The sequence below is a fragment of the Apteryx rowi genome, unplaced genomic scaffold (assembly GCF_003343035.1).
Source record: "Apteryx rowi isolate R43461 unplaced genomic scaffold, aptRow1 scaffold_185, whole genome shotgun sequence".
In the NCBI taxonomy this organism is placed as follows: Eukaryota; Metazoa; Chordata; class Aves; order Apterygiformes; family Apterygidae; genus Apteryx; species Apteryx rowi.
The window spans coordinates 1143732-1168037 of record NW_020448141.1 but is presented as its reverse complement, the minus strand read 5'-3'; the positions used below and the strand labels follow the sequence as shown (position 1 = coordinate 1168037).

General features: G+C 35.3%; 1 protein-coding gene across 6 annotated transcripts in view; it reads left to right on the top strand.

Moving 5' to 3' along the window:
- The window catches only part of CNOT2 (CCR4-NOT transcription complex subunit 2), a 97845-nt gene extending 79821 nt beyond the window's left edge, over positions 1–18024 (top strand). For 5 of the 6 annotated variants that reach the window (XM_026061753.1, XM_026061751.1, XM_026061752.1 and 2 more), the window contains 8 exons: positions 1583–1707; positions 3629–3749; positions 3861–4017; positions 7545–7606; positions 7703–7752; positions 8551–8651; positions 9193–9337; positions 16882–18023. In XM_026061753.1, the coding sequence (XP_025917538.1) occupies positions 1583–1707; positions 3629–3749; positions 3861–4017; positions 7545–7606; positions 7703–7752; positions 8551–8651; positions 9193–9337; positions 16882–16968 (848 nt within the window). In that variant the 3' untranslated portion in view covers positions 16969–18023. Of the gene's footprint in view, positions 1–1582; positions 1708–3628; positions 3750–3860; positions 4018–7544; positions 7607–7702; positions 7753–8550; positions 8652–9192; positions 9338–16881 lie in introns of all 6 variants that reach the window. The other variant, XM_026061754.1, reaches the window with a different exon arrangement.
- The last annotated feature ends 6282 nt before the right edge of the window (positions 18025–24306 follow it).

Below are 24306 nucleotides of genomic sequence, written 5' to 3'. Positions count from 1 at the left end.
CCTAAACACAGGCAAAAGTCACTTCCCTAAACAAAGGCACAGGAAAGTCCCACGGAATGGAGGGCTAATGTGGCTTGTAGCTCTGTGAGCCTGCGTGCGTCTCTGAAAGAGAAACAAGAAAATGCATGGAAAACTGATAGACAGTAAGGAGGTTAGAGGACCACATTGATGTACTTACAGCGTCATTATGGGACTGTGGTTTCACCTTCAGCAGCACAGCTGCGTAAAAAGTCTGTAGTCACTTGCTCCTTGTGCTTACGCCATTTCCACGTTTTGGTGCTAGCATAGCTGTTCGCAAGATTATTTGGTGAATCAGGAAGGGAAATTATCTGTCTGAAAAGTTACCTTAAGCATCTGCATCTGCAGGGGATGGATGTCAGGGTAGAAACAATGAAGAAATAGGGGTAGGGGATGCACTAGCCACTGTCTTCAGCAATAAAAAGTAGAGAGCGCTTTTGGTTGTGGTCAAGAAAAAGAAGGGTTGGAATTCTGAGCAGAAACATAGTTTCTTAATGCTTATCTTATTTAGGAAACTTAAGACCTCAAACAATTTTTAGGTAGAATGAGTATATGCAACATAATTAATTCATTATCAGTTTTCTTCATCCAGTAGAGGAAATCTAATAACTCTGGATGAAAAGGGAGATCAGCAGAAACAAGATTGACTCAGTGTATTTTGTAAAACAGGGAACTCTGACCTCTAACTTCAGAACATAAGAAAAAGTCATATAAACTGTCAGCTAGTGAACCATTTTAGCTATTATACATTTATTAAGAATCTTTGAAAAGTAAGCCCTACAACACTTCCTTCTGTCTTCCCTTACTCTAGCGCTATATAGTTTGCCACCAAATCACTGTATTATTTCTCTGTATCTCAGCAAAGAATATTTCCCCTTGGGCAGATATGGGGGTTTTCTTTTTTATGCCAGTAAAAAAAAAATGTTGCTCTTCAGTAGTTGGAATCCATGTTCCAATGAGAATGGCCTAGTTTTTATGAATTAGGGTCAGAGCACTGAGAGTTGCAGGCTAAATGCTTTCAGTTTTCTTACTTTATATGTCACAGCAAGTATTTCATTGGTGATATGTTCTGTTGCAAGTTAGCTGGGTATCTTTTAAGAATATGTGTTTCTAGCCAGATTACGCTCAGAAATTCTTTATGCAGTTAGGGCAAAGGAGGAAAAATGTATTAAAATCTTTCAAATAATACGGCCTTCCTTCATCAGTGGATTTCCTTAAATGCTACCTTAATGATGCCTTTAAATATTATTTTGATTATTTAGATATTCAAAACAGATGCTATCCATGGTAAAAGTATTGGGCTTAATTCTTAAAGCAGTGGATTTGTCTAAGGTATGAATTTAGCTCTATATGTTTCTTACCTTGCACTTAAATAAGAGATTTTAGTCAAATATGCGTGGATGTTTTAAATTAATATGCTTTGTTTTATTTTACCTGTTCTTTGAAAATCGTTTGTATTATACAGTTTGCATATAATGAAAACAGACAGTAAGCAAAATCAACAGCAGAAAATTTTTTGCTTAGTTGTCATTTAATGATATCTCTGCTTTCACTTTGGTGATAGTTGGAATGGTAACAAAACCAGCAAGTGAGCAGTCCCAGGACTTTTCAATACACAATGAAGATTTTCCGGCGTTACCAGGTTCCAGCTACAAAGACCCAACATCAAGTAATGATGACAATAAATCCGTAAGTAAATGTTACCACTTCACTTGTTTTCACTGTTCCTTCTTTTTTGATAATTATATTTTAAAATGGGCAGCAATGCCAGTTGAATATATTTATAATTTAAGATCTTCAAATTTGCCACTCTAAGTTGGTGAGAAAATTTACATAAGCATCATTTCATACATAGCTATGTAAATGGAATTTCTCAGGAAGCTTTTTTGTCCCAACAGTCAGTGTGACCTTGCTTTCTCAATTTCATAAAAGTTCTGTGCATCCAATATATATTTTGGGGTAGGGGGAAGGGACTTGCATGAACGCATCAAAATTAGTTTCTAGAACTGAAATCTATTTTTCAAGTTTTGCAATTTGTATTTTTTTCCCTACCAATTCCAGCTCATTCTTTGCTATTGGTGTTATAGTTGCCTCTCATCAGTAGTAATAACTTACAGATTTTTAACATCTTTCTTTAAAGCTGTCAAATCCTTTAAATGTTAGGTGGTACAATATCACTTCGAGGTAAAATTATTGGTGGGGGAAACAAAGGCACAGGGAACAAGCCATTTTAATAGATACCACTGCATTCATGGGTATGTTGTAGACTAGTTGTATACATTATATCTTAAATATTGTTGTAATTATTACATGTTAGATATATAGGTTAATTATAAGATTATGGGTTTCTTCCATTGTTTTCTCTGAAAGATATGTGATAAAAATTGTTTAAATGAAGATGAATACACTAAACTTTAGATGGCAGGGAAACTGTCTTTAGTACAATATTTGTCAAGATGTTCTAGTTCATGATTGTTTTGTTACTTGTTATTGCAAAAATGTGTATTAATCAGGGTGACATGAGTACTATAGTGTAGGTAGTAGGTGCAACTACAAACTCATGGTGAAAACTGAAAAATGTAACTGTTTAAAAAGAAAACAGAGAGAGAGAGAGAGAGAGAGAGAGAGAATTCCAGTCCCCAAATGCTATTGCTGTGTTTATATTACAGGGAATGTTGTGATACACTCAGAGTACAGTAAGGAAAGAAGGAGTAGATGTGAATACATTGTGTTACTGCAGACTTGTTTTAAAGAATAATAATAAAGTGTAAGAAATAATAGTTATGAAAGATATCTTTTGCCAGGATATGGCCTCCTGGAGAGCAATCACAGTTTTCTCACCACACGTAGTGTTTACATCTCTTTCCTTGGTTGCGAGTGTGCCAACTGAATGTTGCTTGCTCCTGAAATTGGCTTGAGTTATTACCAACTTGCTACATCACAGAGTGTTATGGGCTGCAGGAACAAGACTATATTGGGAAAACACATGACGTGAGGAGTCCAAAATACCCCCTAGCCACAGGCACTTGAACATCCATTGTGTATCCAAATTCAGGTGTAAAATGTTTTCTTACCCTTTTTAGATTGCAAGCTGTAGGCTTATTAATAGCTCACGGTATGGGAGGTACACTTTAGGAAGCTGTAAATATTAACTAAGGTTCCTCAACAGAACATGAGGGCTTCAGCTTTGTTCCACTTTAGTGCCTAATGCGTTAGAGTGGCTTGACATATTGCTTAGACATAAATCCTAAAAAATGAGGGCATTTGCATGTGCTTAGTTGTACTGAATATTCCCTTATGCACAAGCGTAAACTGTGGTATAATAGATGTTAGATAAATGACGCAAATCATTTTTCCCTTCCCCATTGCAAAAACCGAATGATGGGAAACGTAGATTTAATTAATTAAATGATGATATATGTAATTATTTGAAAAATGGAATTGTCTTAAGAGTCCTATAATATATATTAAAATATTAAATGTATCACACATGAAATGTGTAACAATTCCTATGATTTTTGTAGAGCACTTGACTCAAAAGATACGGTTAACCAGTTTTTCCATTTTGGATTGTTTCCATCATACTAACTGTACAAATTATTTTTAATAGAATTTGAATACATCAGGCAAAACATCATCCAGCACAGATGGGCCCAAGTTTCCTGGAGATAAAAGTTCAACTACGCAAAACAACAACCAGCAGAAAAAAGGGATCCAAGTGTTACCTGATGGTATGTGCCATTCTATGTTTTCCTCTTCAAAAATGTTGGCAGTCCTTTAGATCATCTTGTTGATTTTTCCACTTACTGAAAGGAGAAAATTAATTTGTTCTTCTTGCCTAGGTCGGGTTACCAACATTCCTCAAGGGATGGTGACGGACCAGTTTGGAATGATTGGCTTGTTAACATTCATCAGGGCAGCAGAGACAGATCCAGGAATGGTACATCTTGCATTAGGAAGTGATTTAACAACACTAGGTCTCAATCTCAACTCTCCTGAGTAAGTTTCTGGATTCTAATACTATCTTCATTTTTTATTTTATTATTCTGTCATTTATAATAATAGGCTTATTTAGCTGACGTGAGTATCAAAACCACAAGATATTGTGCCAAATAAAGTTTGAAAATGTAATGACAGTAAAATAGAACCTGCATAACCAAAAGAATTGTGCTTTGAGGCATAATGAGATCTTGTTTTGCAAGCTTTCAATAAACCTAGTGGCTTCACTTACTCTCTTAACTTCATAAGGACTTTCTTCAAGGGATTGACAGTATATTGTTAATAAATTTTATGCATATATTATATTTCAAATAATAATATTCCCTGAGGATATCTACATTTAGGTGACAGCCATTTGGGAGTAAATTTGATTTACGTTAGTGTAATAATGAACAGTGTATCTGCAGTGTTACCCTGCACCAAAGATTAATTTAAATGAAAAAGTAGTTTTATAGTTAGCTTCCAATCATTCAGTTCCCCTAAGTTTAGTCATTTAGGCTTCCTTTAGAGGCAGTGGGGAGGAAGGCTGGCCTCTGTAATCAGTGACTGCAGCCCCTGCAATATAAGTACTTAAGACAGGTAGGACGAATCACCAGCCCAGAGTGCCTCTCTTTCTCCACTAATTGCAGAAGGAACTTAGATGATCAGTTTGGGCAAAAATGCCAATCTTCTTGATAAACTGGAATTGGGTGAGATAAGTCTCTGGTGCTCTGACTTTCAACTGGGAATCTTCTATCATGACGGTAAAAACTTTGAAGAATTTTATACCCTTTGAGTTTTTATGCCACCGGAGTCTGGAGGGGAAATAGGCTGCTACTTCCCTTTTGTATTAAAATACAGGTGGTAGGAAGTACACGTAGTGTTGACTATATCCTTTTCTATATTAATTCCATGTCCTGAACTAATGTGTTAAATCGCATAAATGACTTTTCGTTTTTCAGCAAAGAAAAAGCAGGAATTGGCCACAATCTCCTACTTTACTTTTGTGGCAGTGCAACTTCACACTTTCACTGGGATTGTATTTGTGCAATTACCTGAGGAATAGTTGAGATGTTTGGCTGCCTTGCATAAAGAGAGTTGTGATCGTTTGTTTCAGTAGGGAGTTACAGAATATTAGGCTTATTGATACAGTAATATATGCATTTCAAAGCCTGCATATAGCAAATTAGCAACACAAGGACAGAACAGCTTACACATGTGGTTTCCGTGTTTCTCAAATTTATATGCACCTGAACTATGAATGCATGAGTTCAGGAAAGATTGAAGAATGGGGATATCAAGGTGAGAAGGAAAGCATGGGGAAAATGTGGCTCTGAAAAATCAGCTGAAAGTAAAATGCATTTGCTCTAAAAGAGTTTAAGATAGATCTGTATCTGAATTCTTGAGCTTCTGTCTCACTGTTCCTTAACACAGGTGGAAGCCAGTTATGTAATATCATTATACAGCTATTTTTTTCTTGGTATAGACATGCAGAATAGTAGTAGCGATACTTCTGGTGATCTTATTTGATATTTCATTCAGTGTTATTCAGTAGTTTTAATGACTAAAATAAAGCTTAAGCCTGACCTACCTATATGGAAAATCTATGTAAAAGTAATACCTCACTGGGCAGGAGTACTAAACATGCTATGTGTTGACTGTGTTAACAGCTGTGTTATGCAGCTCCTAAGTACAGCATCCAAAATATTATTTTTTGAGTGTGTGTGTGTGTGTGTGTATTTAAAAAAAAAGTGTGTGTGTGTGTATGTATATATATATATATTCACACACACATACATATACATACACACACACACACACACACACACACACACACACATATATATGTAGCGTGCTGCCACATTTCCTTACCATGCTTGCTGAAAATAGCAAGCTGGATTTTTAAAAGCTTTTTAACATTAAATTAGTGTATATAGGGTGTTTATGGCCTTGGAAGGAGGGAATAAGACTTAATACAGATAGTTTTGTATCATAAAATTGGTTTTATTTTATACTACAGAAGTTTTGCAAAGAGTCTGTGCAGTCCTCAGTGTCCAGCCTGTGGTCTTGCCTTATGTTTGGTTTATGAATTACCATTTGAAAAATTAAAAGCATTTCAGAGGTGGAAATCTGAATTTTTATGCCCTGTGAGGTACTTCTGATGTTAAAGGTATCTATCTGACTTAAACAGTTAGCATAGTAAATGTGTTTTTGGAAACAAAATTTTAGAATTCAGTAATATATTTCTCATTGTTGAATTAACCCCTGTAACTCCTATTTTTATGTATATTTTCTATATAGGTAGGTTAAGCTTTATTTTAGTTGCTGAAAGAATGATTATATATTGCCTATATTCCTTTGCTATGAGAAATGCTTTTAGTTCTTTATACATTATATAGCAGTTTGTTCACGTTCTGAAGCTTCCTGAAATATTCATCAAATAATGTACATGCTGTCCAATCCCTCCTTGAAGAATGTTTAATTAGTAGATTTATTTGTATCACAGAAGGAATACTTTCCACAAACCCTTCATTTCCTTTTGCATAAAGAGGTGCAGTTTGAGTCTCTGGATTCTTTGCTCTAAGAACCCAAATCTCTAGGGCTTGTGTGATGTGATGAAGTTGTAGAAAGCTGTTCTTCCTGGGGCAGTGCCTATCCCTGCTTTCAGGAGAAAGAATGTTTTAGTTATTTTCAACATCTGCAGATTTTACCACTGAAATCTTCCTTCGGGCTCTATAGCATAAGCTCTTGCTAACAGTAAGAGTAGTTAGCCTGTAGTAAGCCTGACACCACTTGATCAGTGTAGCCTGTGGCCCATATAGCTCAGCTGGGAGTTGGATATCAGATAGTTTCTTAGATTTCAGATATTTTTATAGCAGCTATTAGGACTTCAACTAGAAGGAAGCAAGGTTTTAATAGGTACCATAATGAATACTCATTTACAAAATATGCCACAATATTGCACTGTCATGTATAATTAGAAGTAAACTGTAGCTACCCGCCAGAAGTATTTTTTGCTCCATCCTTTTTTCATTTCTTTATCTGTTAACTATAAAATTAATTGTTCCTCAGTACATGAGTCATTAGTGTAGAGTTGGAAGGCTCTTCATTTTCTTTAGCAAACCAAGGACTCCATTGTTCCTTTTTCCTGACATGTTAAAAAACCTATATGAAAGGAAACTGTTAAATCTAATAATTTTTTGCATTTTATTTCCATAAACCAAGACCCAGTGGGCTTGTGATGGCTGTTTCTAGGCAAATTGAAATACTGTATAAATTTGGGTCCCTGAAAAGGGTTGGGATACCTGGCACTTCAGTTAAAGGAATAATAGATAAAAATGAAGTCTTGGCCCTGTAGACTCTTGTGGCAGTTTAAATGTATTTTTACTCTGAATATTAGGAAGAAAATAAATAAGTAACTGTTTTAGGAAAATGGGCTGAAGAATTCTCTCTCTCTTTCCTTCCCATCCCAGGCAGTGATTTTGGTTGTATGGTGTGTTTTTTAGGGTTTGAAGGTTTTTGGTTAATTTGTGGTTTTCTTTCTTCAGAAATCTTTATCCCAAATTTGCATCACCCTGGGCATCATCACCTTGTCGACCTCAAGACATAGGTAAGAAAGAAATAATGATTTAATTAAATATTAATATTTGCAAATTATATTCATTTACATGTCTTAATAGGTGCGTCAATTCTGATTCTTTTTTAGACTTCCATGTTCCATCTGAGTACTTAACTAACATTCACATTAGGGATAAGGTGAGTACATGCGTGTGTGCATATTTTTTGTCAATCTATTACCAGTAATTTCTAAACTTTCTTTCAGATAAGTATTGTTCTTCAAAACCAGTACATTTTATTCATGTCCCCAATTCCTATTTTAAGAAAGTGATGCATTAACAGGCTAATTAGACACATCATGCACCCTTTTCACTTTAGATGAGGAAAACAAAACAGGGAATGGGCATGGTTAGCTAAAAAAAAATATTGTGTTACGGGGACTATACCCTTCATGCAAAGCACAAATCTGTTATAATCCATATACTATAATATTCAAATGCCATATTAAATTGAGATACTACTTCTTGAGATAAGCTTAGAATAGTGGCTCAAGATGTTTTTACGTTTATTTGTTGCTTCAACATGGGAATTATTTGTTGGGTGTATTTAGAAAAAGATCTTACTTATTGTAGTTCTGTTAGAGAAATCGTTGAGAAATACTGTGAGAAATTGTAATGTTACTCACACAGTGTGAAGTAAAAGTGAACAAATACATGTAAATGTAAAAAGTAGATTGAGATGCACGCAAGTGCAGGAAAAAAACACTCTTCTATGGATTTGTTACCTCTGTTTATTTTCTTATTGCATCCTGTAAGCTGGAAAAGTTAATTTCAAGAAAACTGGATTGTTTTAATAATTTTAAGTCTTGTCATTATTCACAGCACACTTAAGGAAGCACGTTCTGGATGTATCTTTGTGTTCTTTAAGTGGGGTAGTATGTTTTCCTACATTTATCTGTTGTGATTTTTCATCCTTGTTTTCTTTGATCTTTTGCAGCTGGCTGCAATAAAACTTGGCCGATATGGAGAAGATCTCCTGTTTTATCTCTATTACATGAATGGTGGAGATGTATTACAGCTATTAGCAGCAGTAGAGCTGTATGTTTAACCTATTTTGTCAGTTTTATATTATGATTTAATCCATTGCAATAATGAAATAGTACTTTTTTTTTTTTTTTTTTAAGAAACACTGAAATTTTTTTTAAATATGTACTCCAACTTTGGCTCCATTTTGTGGATTTTCATTCATACAGTGGAAATCAAGTGCATGTTCCTTGTAAATTTAGCATTATTATAAAGCACTGTGGAGAAGTGGTATGCAAAGTGGTATGCAAATGCCAGTAGTTACCAAATTTATCCATCTACATTATCGAATGATATGAAGGACAATGAATGATAATATTAAGAGTTTGTTGTTTGAACTTACCAGACAACTTTCTTAAAGTTTCATATGTGATTAGTTTGAGATGTAATAATTGTATGGAAGAGGTATGAGATAGCAGGTGTAATGATGCTTTAGGAATTTTGTTTTGGTTCTGAATATGTTGTAGAGTTTTGATAAACCTTTAAAATTGTAGTTGATGATGTCAAGATTCAGGTAACTAACACAATTATTTTTCCTTCCTATTAAAAATTAAAGATTTAACCGAGATTGGAGATACCACAAAGAAGAACGAGTATGGATCACCAGGGCACCCGGCATGGAGCCAACAATGAAAACCAATACCTACGAGAGGGGAACATATTACTTCTTTGACTGTCTTAACTGGAGGAAAGTAGCTAAGGTATCTCTTTTCCCTTGTGCAGATTTTTTAAGTCTGTCAACCGTGTATTTTTAGAAAGACAAAAGTGAAAGCCAGCCTCCTCCCCCAAAACCCTGGACTTCATGACCCCCTATGTAAGTTCATTATCTTCAATTTGATGTGGGAGGAAATACAGATTCCCTAAAACACTGGCTTGTTTGGGAAAAAGAGGAGCTGCCTCTCTTTCCTGTTTTCACTGGGAGGAACAAGCATGTAGAACTTGTCACTTTTTTATGAGATCTGTTAAAAATAAAAAAAATTTTCAAGTACCAAATTGCAGAATAACGAGTACTGCTTGCCATTTTAGAAACCAAGCATGCAAATATTTTATTTTGCTTTAGAAAACTAAATAGGGAGCAAACACATCTCACTTTTGAATTAAAAATCGGGTTTCTTTTTCAGATATTGTCTCTCCTTCAACACACTCTAGAAATTTTGTGCCCTGTCGTTTGAACATCAGAATACTTTGAAATAAATCACTTCTTTTTGTGAGGGAGGTATATTTTCAAGATGCTCATTTTCTGTATTGTAGGCCAACAGGCATTTAAAAAAAAATCATAAAGAACACCAGTCTTTCCCATTTCCACTTTGTTAACCAGTTTGTTCCTTTCTGCCCATCAATACTGTCAGCAAAGTTCACCCTTACTTGCACAGAGTTAGCTTAGGAAATTTATAGAACTGTGCTTTGTTTTTTCCCCATCCTTCCCCAAAGATAATTAATTTTCAGTATCTTAATAGCTTCCAGGTTTTAAGACCATCTCATGCAGTATCTATTCCTTGCTGGACCTTGATTTCTGTGTGGTTTTTTTTTTCCCCCTCCTCTCTCCCCCCCACCAGAGCAGAGATTTCCTAATGTAGTTCTGTGCCAAAGCATTATTTGAGCAAACAGAGGTGCTGACATTCACTAACCCGACAGGAGGTGTGTGCTCTTGAAAATAGCCTGTCTTGCAAGGTGATGCATTTGGCTCCAGCTGCAGCTGAAAAAGATATTTGCACAGTATACACACAGCTGTCACACCTAGCTGGAATCAGAGTTAAATAGTTCATCAAGAATGCCATCACCCACTTAATTTTTGTTATGAGATCTTGTGGATGCGGCATGATTTGCTTCAAGTTTTAGCTGACATGTCCAATTCATCCATGTCAAAGCAAACATAGAACTTCAATGTCAGACATTTGGTAGCTATACTGTATCTTGCTCTTCCTTTTCTCTGAAGAAGACTTAACAGATCAGACCAGATTAATCTTGAAGCTTTGAACTCAACAGATGTGATTCCTGCATGTTGGAACTATGTATTGTGGTTCCACATATATAGGTATTTTATTCCATCAGAAATCCCTTCACCTGAAGCCTAATTTCTTGAATTGTTTGCTGATGAGGCATTTCAGTTCTGTGATCAAGTTGCAGCTATGTACTTTGATATTATGACTTATTTCATTAAATATTTATATATCTGTTAATGTGTTTTTAACCTTCAGTTTTAAATTAAAGGGTATAGACTTCAGTACTCTCCCCTGTGTTCAATGCATTACATTTCAATCTACCGAGTAGGAAGAAGTTTTCTGTTTAGATTAATTAGATATGGTGCTCATTCTTTTTCTTTTTCTTTTTTTTTTCTTTGCACCCAATAATTTTGCTTAGTCTGAGGAAAGGGGGAGAGACTGAGTAATTCTCATTTTGTCTCAAACTTTATGGGAGGCTCTTCAACTTGTATCTGTGATCCATCACCTCTGTAGCTCTTCCTGTGGCTGTAACACAGCCAACATTTCCTTACTTGTGTCATTTTTTCATATGTGCAAGTTAATTTCAAGACCTTGAAGCAAACAAAGACATCATTGCCCTCAAAAAAAGCCTAAACAAAAGCTAACATTTAGTTTTCACTTGAATTACTGGTTTGTCATTTGGTATACTCCCTTAGGTTTCCTGAGAATCTGTTTAAACGTATTTTATTTTTACTTGAGATCTTCAGAGAGGGAATAATTACCTTTTAAAAAGGTAGGATCCTTCTTCAAAATCAATTGAACATGTTTCAGTTATTAATGAAGAATAACAGCCTCATCCAGGTGCATATATCAATGGATCAGACTGAGCTTATACCCTATTTGGAAACACAATGTATTTTACTAGAAGGAAGGTAGTGCTCACTTTATACGGATAGCAACCTCTTTAGTGTCAGTTCTTTCTGTACCTGTAGCGGAAATGCATCTAACTGCTACTTGATGTTTAAGCCTTACTTTTGAAGTATTTTTCTCCATTTGGAGTCTGAAGTGCTGTCCTGAATTTCAGCATCCAGTGCTTCAGTTGTTAATTAGTATACTATATCCTTTCACTTTAGAGAAGAGCTAGCTTCCTATAGGAGGCATCCACCAAGGTGCTGTGATGAAAAAGAGATACTAATCACTGCTGTTCTCCAAACGTTTTAGCCCTGAAAACCTACATTGATTCCTTCTCTCTACTTTGCATATTGAAAATAATTCTCCCAACATTAAGAGGCAATTAATGGCTATTAAGGGGAGGGAGGTTCTTTTTTGAAATTTTGTTACCTACAGCAGTAAGCTAATAGGACACATTTTTCGAAAGTCCATAGGAAGAGACAATCTTTTCTTCTAGACTTGCATATTTATTAAAATAAAAATTGAAACTGGAATATTATTTTGAAAACTTTCTTCGTATTTCATTTTAGTTTGGTGCAAAGTACATCAGGCAAGTTGACTATTGATCAGGGAAAGGTAGAGAAGGGTTTGAAGAAAAATTGTTATTTTTACATGGAAAAGGAATCACTTGGAAAAAATTTTGCGACAGGTTTCTATGATAAACAATTTCATACATAGATAAATGTCAAGTATGATCTTGGCATTGTATGTTAATGATATTACCTCCAATATTAATTTTGGGAGTTAAGATTTCCTAAGAGGAGGAGGAGTAATAACAAGAATTGCAGTATTGGACTAAACATTGCTTTTAATGCAAAGGAAAATATGGCCAAGTGTTTTTTTTATTTATTTTTATTTTTAAACAAACGTAGAAGTATTAATTAATGTTTCAGGAAATAAAAATACAAGAAGCTATTTTAAAAAAAGTATCCTGGTAAATTGCAGTCTCTTATTATACAGGTACATTTTTAGGAAATACTGGGAATATCAGTTCCCTAGAAGGCCACAATAGTAATTGCTGTTTAATGGTTTCATTAATGCTGCTCTGAAACAGTCGGACAAGAATTATTTCTGGTAAATTATTATCACTTATACATGCAAATTAAATTATTTTTCAAGGTGGTTTATAAACTTGTCTTTTGTTCTACTGTATATGCTCAAATATACTGCAGCACATATTTTAATGTGTTGTACTTTGCAGATCTGTTGCATTATGCAAGTATGAGCTTGTGTTTTTATTGTATCTACAAATTAATAACTCAATTATAAAAGTTATACTGCATTGAGATATAATGATATTAACTGTTTACTTTGGATAATATACTAAATCTTAAGAAAGTTTGTAAAAACATAAAACCCATCTGGATTAACAGATTTTTTTGACAGTGTCTGAGATTGCTTTTAACAAATCCGAGTAAAGCAGACTGCATAAATTTTTTCAATAAAATATCAAGTAACATTCATTAGTAAAGCGTAGGCTTTTCATTCACAATAGATAATGGACTAAAGAAGGAAATGCATCAAAATAGCTGAGTAATGGGACAATTCCTAAAATGTTAGGAAATAAAATCTAATTAATTCCATGTTGATAAGTGGTTAAATGGCAAGAAAATATGAATGACTATATCTTCAAATTCACCTTAAATAAAAAACAAAACTCAAGAAAATGCTGATTACAGATATGACTGTGTATATGGTTTTTCATCCTAGGGAATGTGGAAAATACAGTATGGTTAAGGACACTTTGATTTTTTCACTGAGGATCTGGCTATATAGTTTGCTTCTGTTGAGGAGACATGAAAGAGACTCAATTGAGAGAGGAAGGGAAGTGGATATGAGACCAAAAATGCCTTCTATAATTACACATTTACTGAAATCTTGATATAAATTGTCTGAAGTAAACTTTCTGGAATTTCTCCTTTGAAAAGTAAGGAGAGTTAATCCCTTTTAAGGAACAAGATTATAAAGCCCTTATACTTTGGTTTTGTATTTATAAAAGGTGGATTTTTTTTTTATGGGACAGGAGGTTAAATTTCAGAGTGTTTATTTGCTTGTAAGGATTGCTGCCTATATTAAATGATTTGCTAATATTTTAGGATCAATATTAATTGAAATACTTTTATAATTGCTAGAAAGTTGCATTTGTTCTATTAATAAAGATGTGCCATAGCATTTTAATTCAGTCCCTAATTTAAGTTTGGGTCTTTGCATCCATCTTTAAGTCAGCATAAATACTGCTTTTCCAGTCCCATCTGTAATTTAGAGCTAGCCTTGGTATTTCTACCATTTCCTTTGATGGACAACACAGTCCAGAATATTTTTTCCTCAGGACACTTCCTGTTCAGCTAAATTTTGTTTTGTTTTACTCTATCAAAGCTGTGGATCACCTTAAACAATTTTCTTCTGTCTTTAGTTTACTTACCTATTGAAGTTTGTATATGTGCAGGCTGATGTAACTTTACAGTCAAAACAAGTTACCAGAATGACATGAGAAGTGATTGGTTTCATTGCATATAACAATTTATTTAGTGTTGCACGTGCTATACGTTTCCCCACACACATTTAGTATTCATTATTCTTGGTTAATTAAAAGTATTTAATTTTAATAATTACTTCCATATGGAAAATAAAACAATGTAACAAATGTTTGTCAATAGATAAGTGGCATTTTTACATTTTATTTGTATCTGTTTACATCCAAAAATATCAGCACTAACTGTTCACATCCTAAACTCTGGTGGCCCCTGGAATCAAAACCAAAAACATAAAATACATGTAATGAAAGTATTTTTCTATATGTAATAAATAATTGTCTTCTAGTTTTCAAATATTTGGTCAGTGAGTTCTTTTTTGACATTGTTGGATATAACTTTAGGTGTTCTTATACACTACTGGATGTTGCAATTTAGCATTGCTGAAACAGGAATGCAAGTCAAAAAGGCTGTTCTGGCATCCTATATACCTGTTTTAAGCCTGTTTATTTTAAAAAATTGTGCCAGTAAGAAGTATCAAGTCACATACTTCTAAAGAAACTTTGGCAGGAAATCATAGTTCTCCCTCTAAATGGGGGGGTTTCCAATTTGTGGTACGCAAAGCACTGCCCAAGCGACTGAACACTTCCTCCAGACACGCGCCTTGCTTGGAGCCACTACTGTCAATAGCAGCACACAACCACATTAAGGTTGGAAACCCCTTTTCTAGGCTACTGATGCTGCCTTACCGGTTTAAGTAGCCATTTTCCATTTGTAATTTTGAAGGCATTTCAGAACATGTGGAGGTTCAGGTAATTGATCTAAGCTTTTATTATTAACCCTTTCTTTTGTTTACAATTTTGTTAAAGAAGCAATTTCCTAACAGCTGACCATAGATTGATAGTAATCTGCAGACCCTTCCATGATTATGTGCAAAATGGAAACTTTGAAAGCCATGAATGGGAGAGAAGTTCGAGAGGTATTTTTTCTATTATAAAGTGACTTCAGAATTACTGAAGACCTTAACCTAGACCAGCCTCTGTTGCTCAAATACCTGCATAGATTTCTACTCATTGATCTTGCTTGCTTCTGACAGAAGAGAGCTGGTGCCTCTTCAGTATCAACATGAGTATATATATCTGCATAGGAGGAGAACATACATCAACTGGCATGCAGTGTTGATTAAGAATGCCACAAAAATAATTTACATAGTCAACCTAAAGGCTACAGGAAGTGTGCTATAAAAAAAGCAGAGAGTGGGAACCAGAAATGAGGCAGATGAGCAAAATTTTGGTGCAGATGGATGTAACCTCACATAGATTTTTGCTAGGATTTTCCAGGTTTAGGGACAGTGTTCTCTGGGGAATACAGACTTATGAAATTCTGAGCATTATTCCTTCATTTGTTTCATTACTGTGCTGAATGTTCCTTCAATGTTAGATAAACCTTCTCTTGCCTTAAAGAGGAGAGGTCTGGAAGTTTAATTTCCTAGAGGTCCAGTCTTGCCTTGACCTGTTCCTTAGTTTGTCTACCTGTAAAACTGAAATACCACAGTATTTAACTGCTTCATGGAGTTTTCTAAATAATCTGTCTATTCAGTACTCTGTGTTTTCATCAGTGTATAAAAATAGTTGGATAGAGCTGCTCCCCAGATACAAATAATGTTCTGCTGAGATTCTCTGTTGAATTAGGCTAAATAAATTACTGTGCATGTCCAAGGTAGCCGTTGTTGCATTAACAGGAAGTAGCCTTAAAGAACAATTCTGAAACTTCCGCTTACTCTAATTCTTGAATGAAAATAAAATAGGGATGAGATGGAGTTAAACTGCTGAAAGGATTTGGAACATATAAGATTTAAGCAAGTCCTTGTACATTTTTGCATATACGAAGTTACAGGCACCAGATGTCAAGGTGGTGCACTAATTAGGGTTGTGTGCACAAGTCAGGGTCACAGAAAAGCAAGAAAGCTGGGGCTTTTTTCAGTATGATAATCAGGATGCATGTAGACATCAGAGATGCTTACATTCTGATTTGTAATAGCTGCTACAGTCAGAATACAAGTTTATACTGGATTACTGAAATATTTTATAATTATGCAAATCAGACACTTGTAAAATTCAAATGATCATGCAAGTGAGACAATAAAGCTTCTTATTTATAAATCAATAGCTTGCGTGGCATCCCAGTACATGGCAAAAATTTCTATTCTATGAGTTGTTTATAAAACAGAGTATTTCTCATGAAGGACACTGCCAAAGTACAATATAGTAGCAAGGAGCTTTTATTCATTACTCAGGATGTACAGAAGGGATGGGTGAACCTGAAGCTTAAATTCAAGTATAAAACATGATAGAATATTTTATTAAATTCTGGGTTAAGTAGGTTTAAATAGTTTGTCTCTATCATTTTAGATCTTGTACTCCAATTTTGTACTAAGAAGGAGAAACCTAGCTAGTTTAACTTAGCAGTGGGCCTGATAGCATGCCACAGAATGTCCCAAAACTTCAGGTCCTCCAGAATAAGTCTCTGTATGTCTGAACTGTTGAAAGACAGAAGCTTTTATTCATAATTCAGGTAATGCCTTAACTGTATGTTTGTGTCTTAACTATACATGTAATTGCGATCATAACTGGGGTTCTGAGAGTAATGTGCTATAAAAGAATAGGAGAGCTAGCGTCACTGCAGGTGTAATAGCGTAGAATAGTGCGCTTTTTTTTTTAATAAATTTAAATATAGGATCCCAGATAGCAAAATCTTGTGTTTCTGATTTATTTATAAGTTAGGACTTGATTTATTCTATATTTGTGCATTTCAAGTATGGTCTGTAGAAGCAACAGTTATCAACAGTTAAATGATTAGTTGTCTGATTTTGTCTGGTTTTGTTTTTGTTTTTAATTGTAGGAGTTCCATCTGGAATATGATAAATTAGAAGAAAGGCCTCATCTGCCATCAACTTTCAACTACAACCCTGCTCAGCAAGCCTTCTAAAGACTTCCCTTTTCTTGGGGTATGGCTGTCTCAGCACAATACTCAACATAACTGCAGAACTGATGTGGCTCAGGCATCCTGGTTTTAATTCCTTGAGGATCTGGCAATTGGCTCATGCGAAGGGTCACCATTTGAGGTCCTGCCTTACTAATTATGTGCTGCCCAACAACTAAATTTGTAATTGTTTTTCTTTAGTTCGAGCAGGGTCTGAATTTTTGTTTTTGTTTTATTTTTGCCAGCAGACAAGCTTGAGTCTGTAAAGACAAGCGAGTACACTGACAAAAGTTTACCACTTAGTTTCCAAAAAAAAAAAAAAAAAAAAGATAAAAAAAGACAAAAAATTAGACAACAAAATTTGCATTGTTCATTGTAGCACTATTGGTAATAAAAAATGTTTGTGCATTTTTATGTGAAGATCCTTCTCGTATTTCATTTGGAAAGATGAGCAAGGTTTGCTTCCTTCATTTTACTTCCCCTTCTGTTTTTGAAAGGCAGTTTTCGCCAAGCTTAATGCAAGAATATCTGACTGTTTAGAAGAAAGATATTGCCACAGTCTCTGGCTAGTTTCCAGAGTTGTGTATTACTGAGCTTCATCTTTCCAGAATGAGCAAAACACTGTCCAGTCTTTGTTACGATTTTGTAATAAATGTGTACATTTTTTTTAAATTTTTGGACATCACATGAATAAAGGTATGTATGTACGAATGTGTATATATTATATATATGACATCTATTTTGGAAAATGTTTGCCCTGCTGTACCTCATTTTTAGGAGGTGTGCATGGATGCAATATATGAAAACGGGACATTCTGGAACTGCTGGTCAGGGGACTACTTTGTCGCCCTGTGCACTAAAGGGCCAGATTTTCAGCAGCCAAGGACATCCATACCCAAGTGAATGTGATGGGACTTAAAGAAGTGAACTGAGACAATTCACTCTGGCTGTTTGAACAGCAGCGTTTCATAGGAAGAGAAAAAAAAAAAAAGATCAATCTTGTATTTTCTGACCACATAAAGGCTTCTTCTCTTTGTAATAAAGTAGAAAAGCTCTCCTCACTGCAGTGTTGACTTTGATTTGAGATTGTGAAATTATTTCTTCAACAATGAAAATGAAAAAAAAAAAAAACTGTTGAAGCATTAAAACTATCAAACTGTACAGTGGTTAAGACACTTACCTTGAAGAGTCTTTTTGCTGCTGACAAGTAATTTTGAGATACATATACTTCTCCACAGTTGGCCAAAAATTTTGGTTAACCTTGCTTTTGAATAAAAAAAATGCAAAATAGCAAATCATTTTTATAAATGGGGTTGGATAACATATAGGATAGAAGGGTAATATATATGATAGAAGGATGTTTCAAGAACTCAACACAGAAGGAAAACTTGTAAGAAGCTTGGTTTAGAACTGGTCATGGTTCCAAGCTGGTATTTTACCACTTAAAGTAGAAGTATGTTTCATGTGATGATCATTACTACTTGAGCTTCTGAACTTGAGCAAACATGAATATTTTGTTTCTGAAAAACATTGTAACTGTTCTCGAAAGTGGAAGAAGAAAATCCCAAACCATTTCAATAGTTTCCTTTTTCTTGATGTGACTGCTGTTTCTCATTCAGCTGCCTTTGATGAAGCAAACAGTTTCAAAATACCTGAGGTTACTAAAGCAAGAAAAGACAGCAAAACCAGCTCAGTGAATCTTGGGGGGGGGTATTTTTATTTTTAGGTTTTTAACCTATTTCTCTACGTAGTGCAAAACAGCCTGTTGGCATTTATCAAATTGTTTAGCAATTGGCTGTTAGGGACAGTGTTGTGTTTCTCTATCAGGTGTACAGCAACTTTAAATTCTACATTTTTGTATGTATTTTAAGATGAGAGACATAAACATATAAACCTACTGATTATCATCCTTTTATTATTTAAAGCAAGCTGCTTTCTCAACTTGAAAGAAGGAATGGTTATAATCTAAATGATGATTAACAGAGCTGAAAAAGATTGTGACTTTTTCTTTCTTCAAATCGGAACAGATTCAAACATATGTCTAACTCTTTTTTTAAGAAAGGATAATTTTCCAAAAGCTTATTACTCCATGATAAATGTGGAATTTCTTACTGACAGAGGTCTACTGGGACCTTAGAATTTTTTTAAGGATTCCCTAACCAATATTTACCTCTTTAAATCAGTTGTGATTACTTCTTTTTTTTTTTCCTTTTTGCTCTGTATAGCCAGTCTTATTGAAATGAATAACAGATACAATAAAGGGGGCAAGATAAGTTACACTGAAAAAAGATATCTCATACTATTAAATACCTTATGATACCTCTAAAAACAATTAAACTAAAATTGAGAACATAAGTCTTTCAAAAGGTTATTTTAATGACACAATTGCATTCAGGTGTATGATACTTCAAAAATTTGAGATGCTTAAGTTGTAATCCTCGCAAAATTCTCAACTGTTAGCAAGGAACTGATGATTTGCTCCTTCAGAGTGGAAGAACGATCTGGCTCTCACTTGTCCTATTTTCTGTGATTAAAGACGCATATATGGATACTTTAAAATCTGTGATTTCATTTCACTTTGCATTCCTGAAGCAAGAGAGACAGTTTTAAGTGTAAAACAACATATATAATGAAAAACATGTCTTAGGAGGTATCACCACAATAATTAAACAAAAAAAATACTGCTTTTTTTCTGAAAGGAAGAAAACCTCAACACTTCATGTTGCATTTTAGTGACTGAATTGAACTGGCAATTTTTAAAACTGACAGTTGAGGTCTAAGGCTCTTTCTGTGTTTTCTTCATTCTGCTATCACTATGAATTATGGGGGAGAACAGAATGCTACTTTAAAATATTTAAGCTTTTTTTTCAATTATAGGAATGTGTAACATGCAAGGTAAGTTCTGAATAGTAAAGCCAGCGTTCTTGAAAACAACTAGGAGTATTCATATTTCTGGCCTGTTTCACAAACATTCCCATATTTATCTCTCATTATTGCATATTAAATATTTAAATAACTCAAATATATTTAAACAGTTTCCATATCTTTGGACAGCCACTAGCTTGGGTTTCCAGTGTAAAATGGGTTTTACCCACTTGATTCAGGTTTAGGAATCAAGGAAGGAGGAGGTAAGGACAACACACCTAAGAATTTCAAAAAACCCCACCCAGTTCTCATAATTGCTGCCTTGGTACCTGATGCCACAAATATTTAAGCACATGAGTACCTTTATGGGCTCAATTGGTCTAATTGAATATACAAGTGATCCAGTGAATACTGTAGATCACCACATGGTTAAAACTGCTCATGCATGTGACCGTGACCTCATTAACTTAAAGTATCAGTTGCATGTTAGGATTTGTGACTGACCCACACTGCTCATTCAGACTTGACTTCTATCTGGTACAAGGACATATAATAATATCATTTTGCTGTATGTCATGTTTGAAGTCCCTTCTCTCTGAACCAATATTTTTTGTACTTTCATATTTATGATTGCAGGGAAAAAAGAATAATCTACCCAAAATAACATATAAAATATTTTTATTGCAGTTAAAAAATTGTTTTTGAGAATGCTTGTGGTGTGCTGATAGACTGTTCATTTAACCATAAAGAGTAACTTGAAACTATCTTTGGAATGACCTAAGCGGTACTGAAAAGCACAGGGGCCTCTGCAGCAGTCAGCTGCATATTGCATTGATATGTAGGTGGCAATGACTATTGAAGAAGGGTATTTGATTCCTAAATAACATTGCTTTAAAGATATTTATCACCTAAAGTGAAAAAACACTTAAATTTAGTTTTTAATTCACCCCTGACTGAAAGTATTTTCATGACTGGATGCTGAAGGAAAGAAAACATGATTGCTATCTGCCACACTCAAGAAGAGCTTTTAAACGCACAGTTATGATGCTAAGTATAATGTAGCTAGACAGTGCTTTTGATTTAAAATACTAAATATGACAATCAGTTATTTTTAAATGAAATTTTGAATGTGCTCGTTTTCAAATACCATATCCATTTATCATATTTTTCAGTATTTCCTCTTCCTTAAAAACTGTGCTTGTAGAATTCAAATTTTGGTAAAGAATGCAGATTGGGGCAAGCAGTTTGCCAGCTGAAGTCTTCATTTTTCGTATAGTACAAGAATTAAAATGGTGTAGCTGTTTTGGTTTCTCCCTACCTTTAATAAGCATCTATAGTCTCATTTCCACAAATCTGAAAGCTTCAAGTATATTTAAAAGACTAGAGGAAATGCAGCTGGATTACTTATTCTAAAATTGCAGTTTGAATTACTCCAGTAAATTCAATTTTACCTTTTAAAACCAGGTTATTATTGCAGTTAAATCTTATTTTTTGAAGATAAAGTTAGAACACATTTAGCAATTGTTTTCAATGTTACTGATTCAATCAACTTCAGAATTAGCAGTGCTAACTGAGCTTGGATCTGTCCTAGGCTTTGGATTTTCATTCACACTTCACATACTCCCCTGTCAGAATTAATATGCCAATATTAGACCTAGGTGTAGGTCAGCATTTTGCTGCTGAAAATGCCAAAATAGTTTTGTGCAAAAATCACTTTTCTGAACTATTTCTGGTATATATGTATATATGCATACACACACCACCACCACCACCACCCCCCCCCCCCGTACTACAGGACCCATACCTTTAGTAGAGCAGCAAACTAGCCAATGGTAATGATTATCTGCACCATCCTTCCACTGCCTGTAAATTGATCCTGATCACGAGCAAATGGAAGACATCCCAGAGGTGCTCTTGCAGATGCAGATGAGGGAAGGGTGATACCTTGGTTTCTGAGTGCGAGCGTTCCCTTTTTTTCTCTTGGAGATATGGGATGAAGTGCGTAAATTCTGGTTTGTTGACAAAGTAAAATGAAAGTACATCTACCATTGTAAGTACTGAATTCCCAGCAGGCTTTGGGTCACTAAACTTATATCCCCCAAAAATAACTTAAAAGATTTCTTAAAAACTTTAGGAAATTCAGGCTAGTAATTTAGTATTGCAGAAACACTTTATATGCAGTGACTTGAACAGTAACTTATAAAAGTCATACAAAGACAAGTGATAATTAACACTTTAATAAAAATGTTCAGACATTTATGGCTTTTAGTTTGGACAAAGATAGAAGTTAGCAAATTTGTCCTTTCTGGCAAACATACCTGAAATTTTGTAGATACTCCTCAGTTCTCTCTACAGCTCTTTTTTTGGATAGAGCGTTGGGGTTTTTTTTTCCCCCACCCTGGATGTATTTCTGTCAGCTAGGTGTGATCTTCCTCCCTTCGAAGTCCAAGTTGTTTCCTGCTGGGCATCATAGTATTGGTTTCAAAAAAGCATGTTTTAGTTTGTTACTGGCACTTTTATGGAAGACTGTGCAAGACAGCTCCATGAGAGGTGCTATGAGAACCATCACTAGGCCACTATCACAAGAAAACCAGCACGTGGCCTCACGGAGCTCATTCCAGCCTGCTGCCTGTTGTTAGCATTTGTTTGCACATAGTAATTCTCACACAACGATCAGTGCGGAGAAGCAGTCTCGTTTGTGCTAGACGAGATAGTTTTGTTAATATGTATTATCTGTTGGGCAGGTCAGTGATGCCCAGCCTTTTAGCTAGGGAGGCTTACAGAGGTACGCTAGGTCCCACACAGCCTACAGATACGGAGGTGCTTCTGTCACATAACCAAGACAGAGGTTCCATCACCGTGCAATGTACAAGCTGTCTTTGGTTAAGCGATCAGCAGATGGGCGTCTCACTGGTAGCGACAGGTAAGCCTGCACTTCAGGCACAGGATGGGGAAGGACCTGAAAGAAAGCAGAAAGCAATCACTCTGAATTGTTCTGTGTAGCTCTATAGATGTTCAGGTTAGTTATCGGATACATTAGACATTCAGCTCTTCCCACCCCGGTAAATATGATTGTATGATGTGTGTTTGGATTAATTTACTGGGTTCCAAAGAATGCTCGTAACATAAGCCACCATCTGAAAGAACTAAAAAACCTGTGGAAATCAGATTTTGTAACTGTTGCACCTCATTGTTAGTAGCAGAATTACGTTTTCCCACTTACCTTAACCTTCTACGCTAATTTTCTTGGCCCTGGTTACTCCTGATACAACCCATGTTCTTGGGATCTCAGAGCCAATGTGCTGACTCCTTGCCTTCAGCAGATGATAGCAGAGCTAAAATCTTTGCAACCAGGCCCTTAGGTACCCAGCTTTACTCTTACAAACCAGCCACTAACGATTACTTCTCACTTCTGACTGATCCCAATAGTTTCAGTCCCAACTTAGTATTTGTCCAGAACTTTGAAAACAATGAGGTAGTCTGGTAAATGTCACACTCTGTTTCCAGTTAAAATACAGTCTCACCATCTCCTCAGATTATGGATGTAGATTTCTGATACAACCAGGAAGACTAACTCTCAAGGTTACTGTGTTACCTACACCCCGTGAGCTGTTGCCTTAATTTCAGCTGACAGTACTTTATATACAGGGGACAGCAAAGAATTCAGTTAGGTAACAAGTGAATTGAGATTTAACATCAACTGTTCAAAAGGTAAAAATGATGAGAAGTCACAGTTGGTCTGAACAAAATGCAAGACAATTGAAAAAACAGGGCTGGAGCTTTCCTTTTGGAAGAGGGTTCATGCAGTAGGCAACCAACTTACCTGATCAAAATTTGTGTTTTTGTATGATAAAAACAGGACAGAAAGGTCAACTGTCAAAGACTGCCATCACCAAAAGTGCTAGCAGCAAAGTGTGACTGAAGGGAATGCACAAACAGAGCCAAGGACTAGCCAATATGAGTTCTATTTCTAGTATAAATACCAATCACTGGTAAAAACTGATACACACAAATGTTTCCCAGGCTTACAGCTGGAGTACTTTTTCTGAAAACCTTTAGTATTAGAAATGGCTACTATACAGCAACTAACCTGAGGACAGAGTGGTTGCACATCAGTGCAGCCAAGGAGAGTATTTGCAACCATTTATATTCATACCACAGGGCAGATTCTTAAAACCCTTCCTGCCAAATGCCGCTAAATACTCCATTTGAAGAACCTATGGCTCAACTTTGTTTTTAAAAGTTTGATGTTGTGCTCTGCTTCACCGCTGCAGTGGAGAAGTGAGTGGAAAACCTGGCTGGAGGAAAGTATGATTTCCCGTATTTATTTTTCTGTTATTTCTGTACCATCTTGTCTGCTGTATCATCATGTTCAGCTATCATCTCAAACTGTCACATTTTGTTCTACATAATTAACTATGATAAAGACTACAGAATAAAAATGTAACTATGAGCTATAGTACTTCAGTGTTGGAGAGC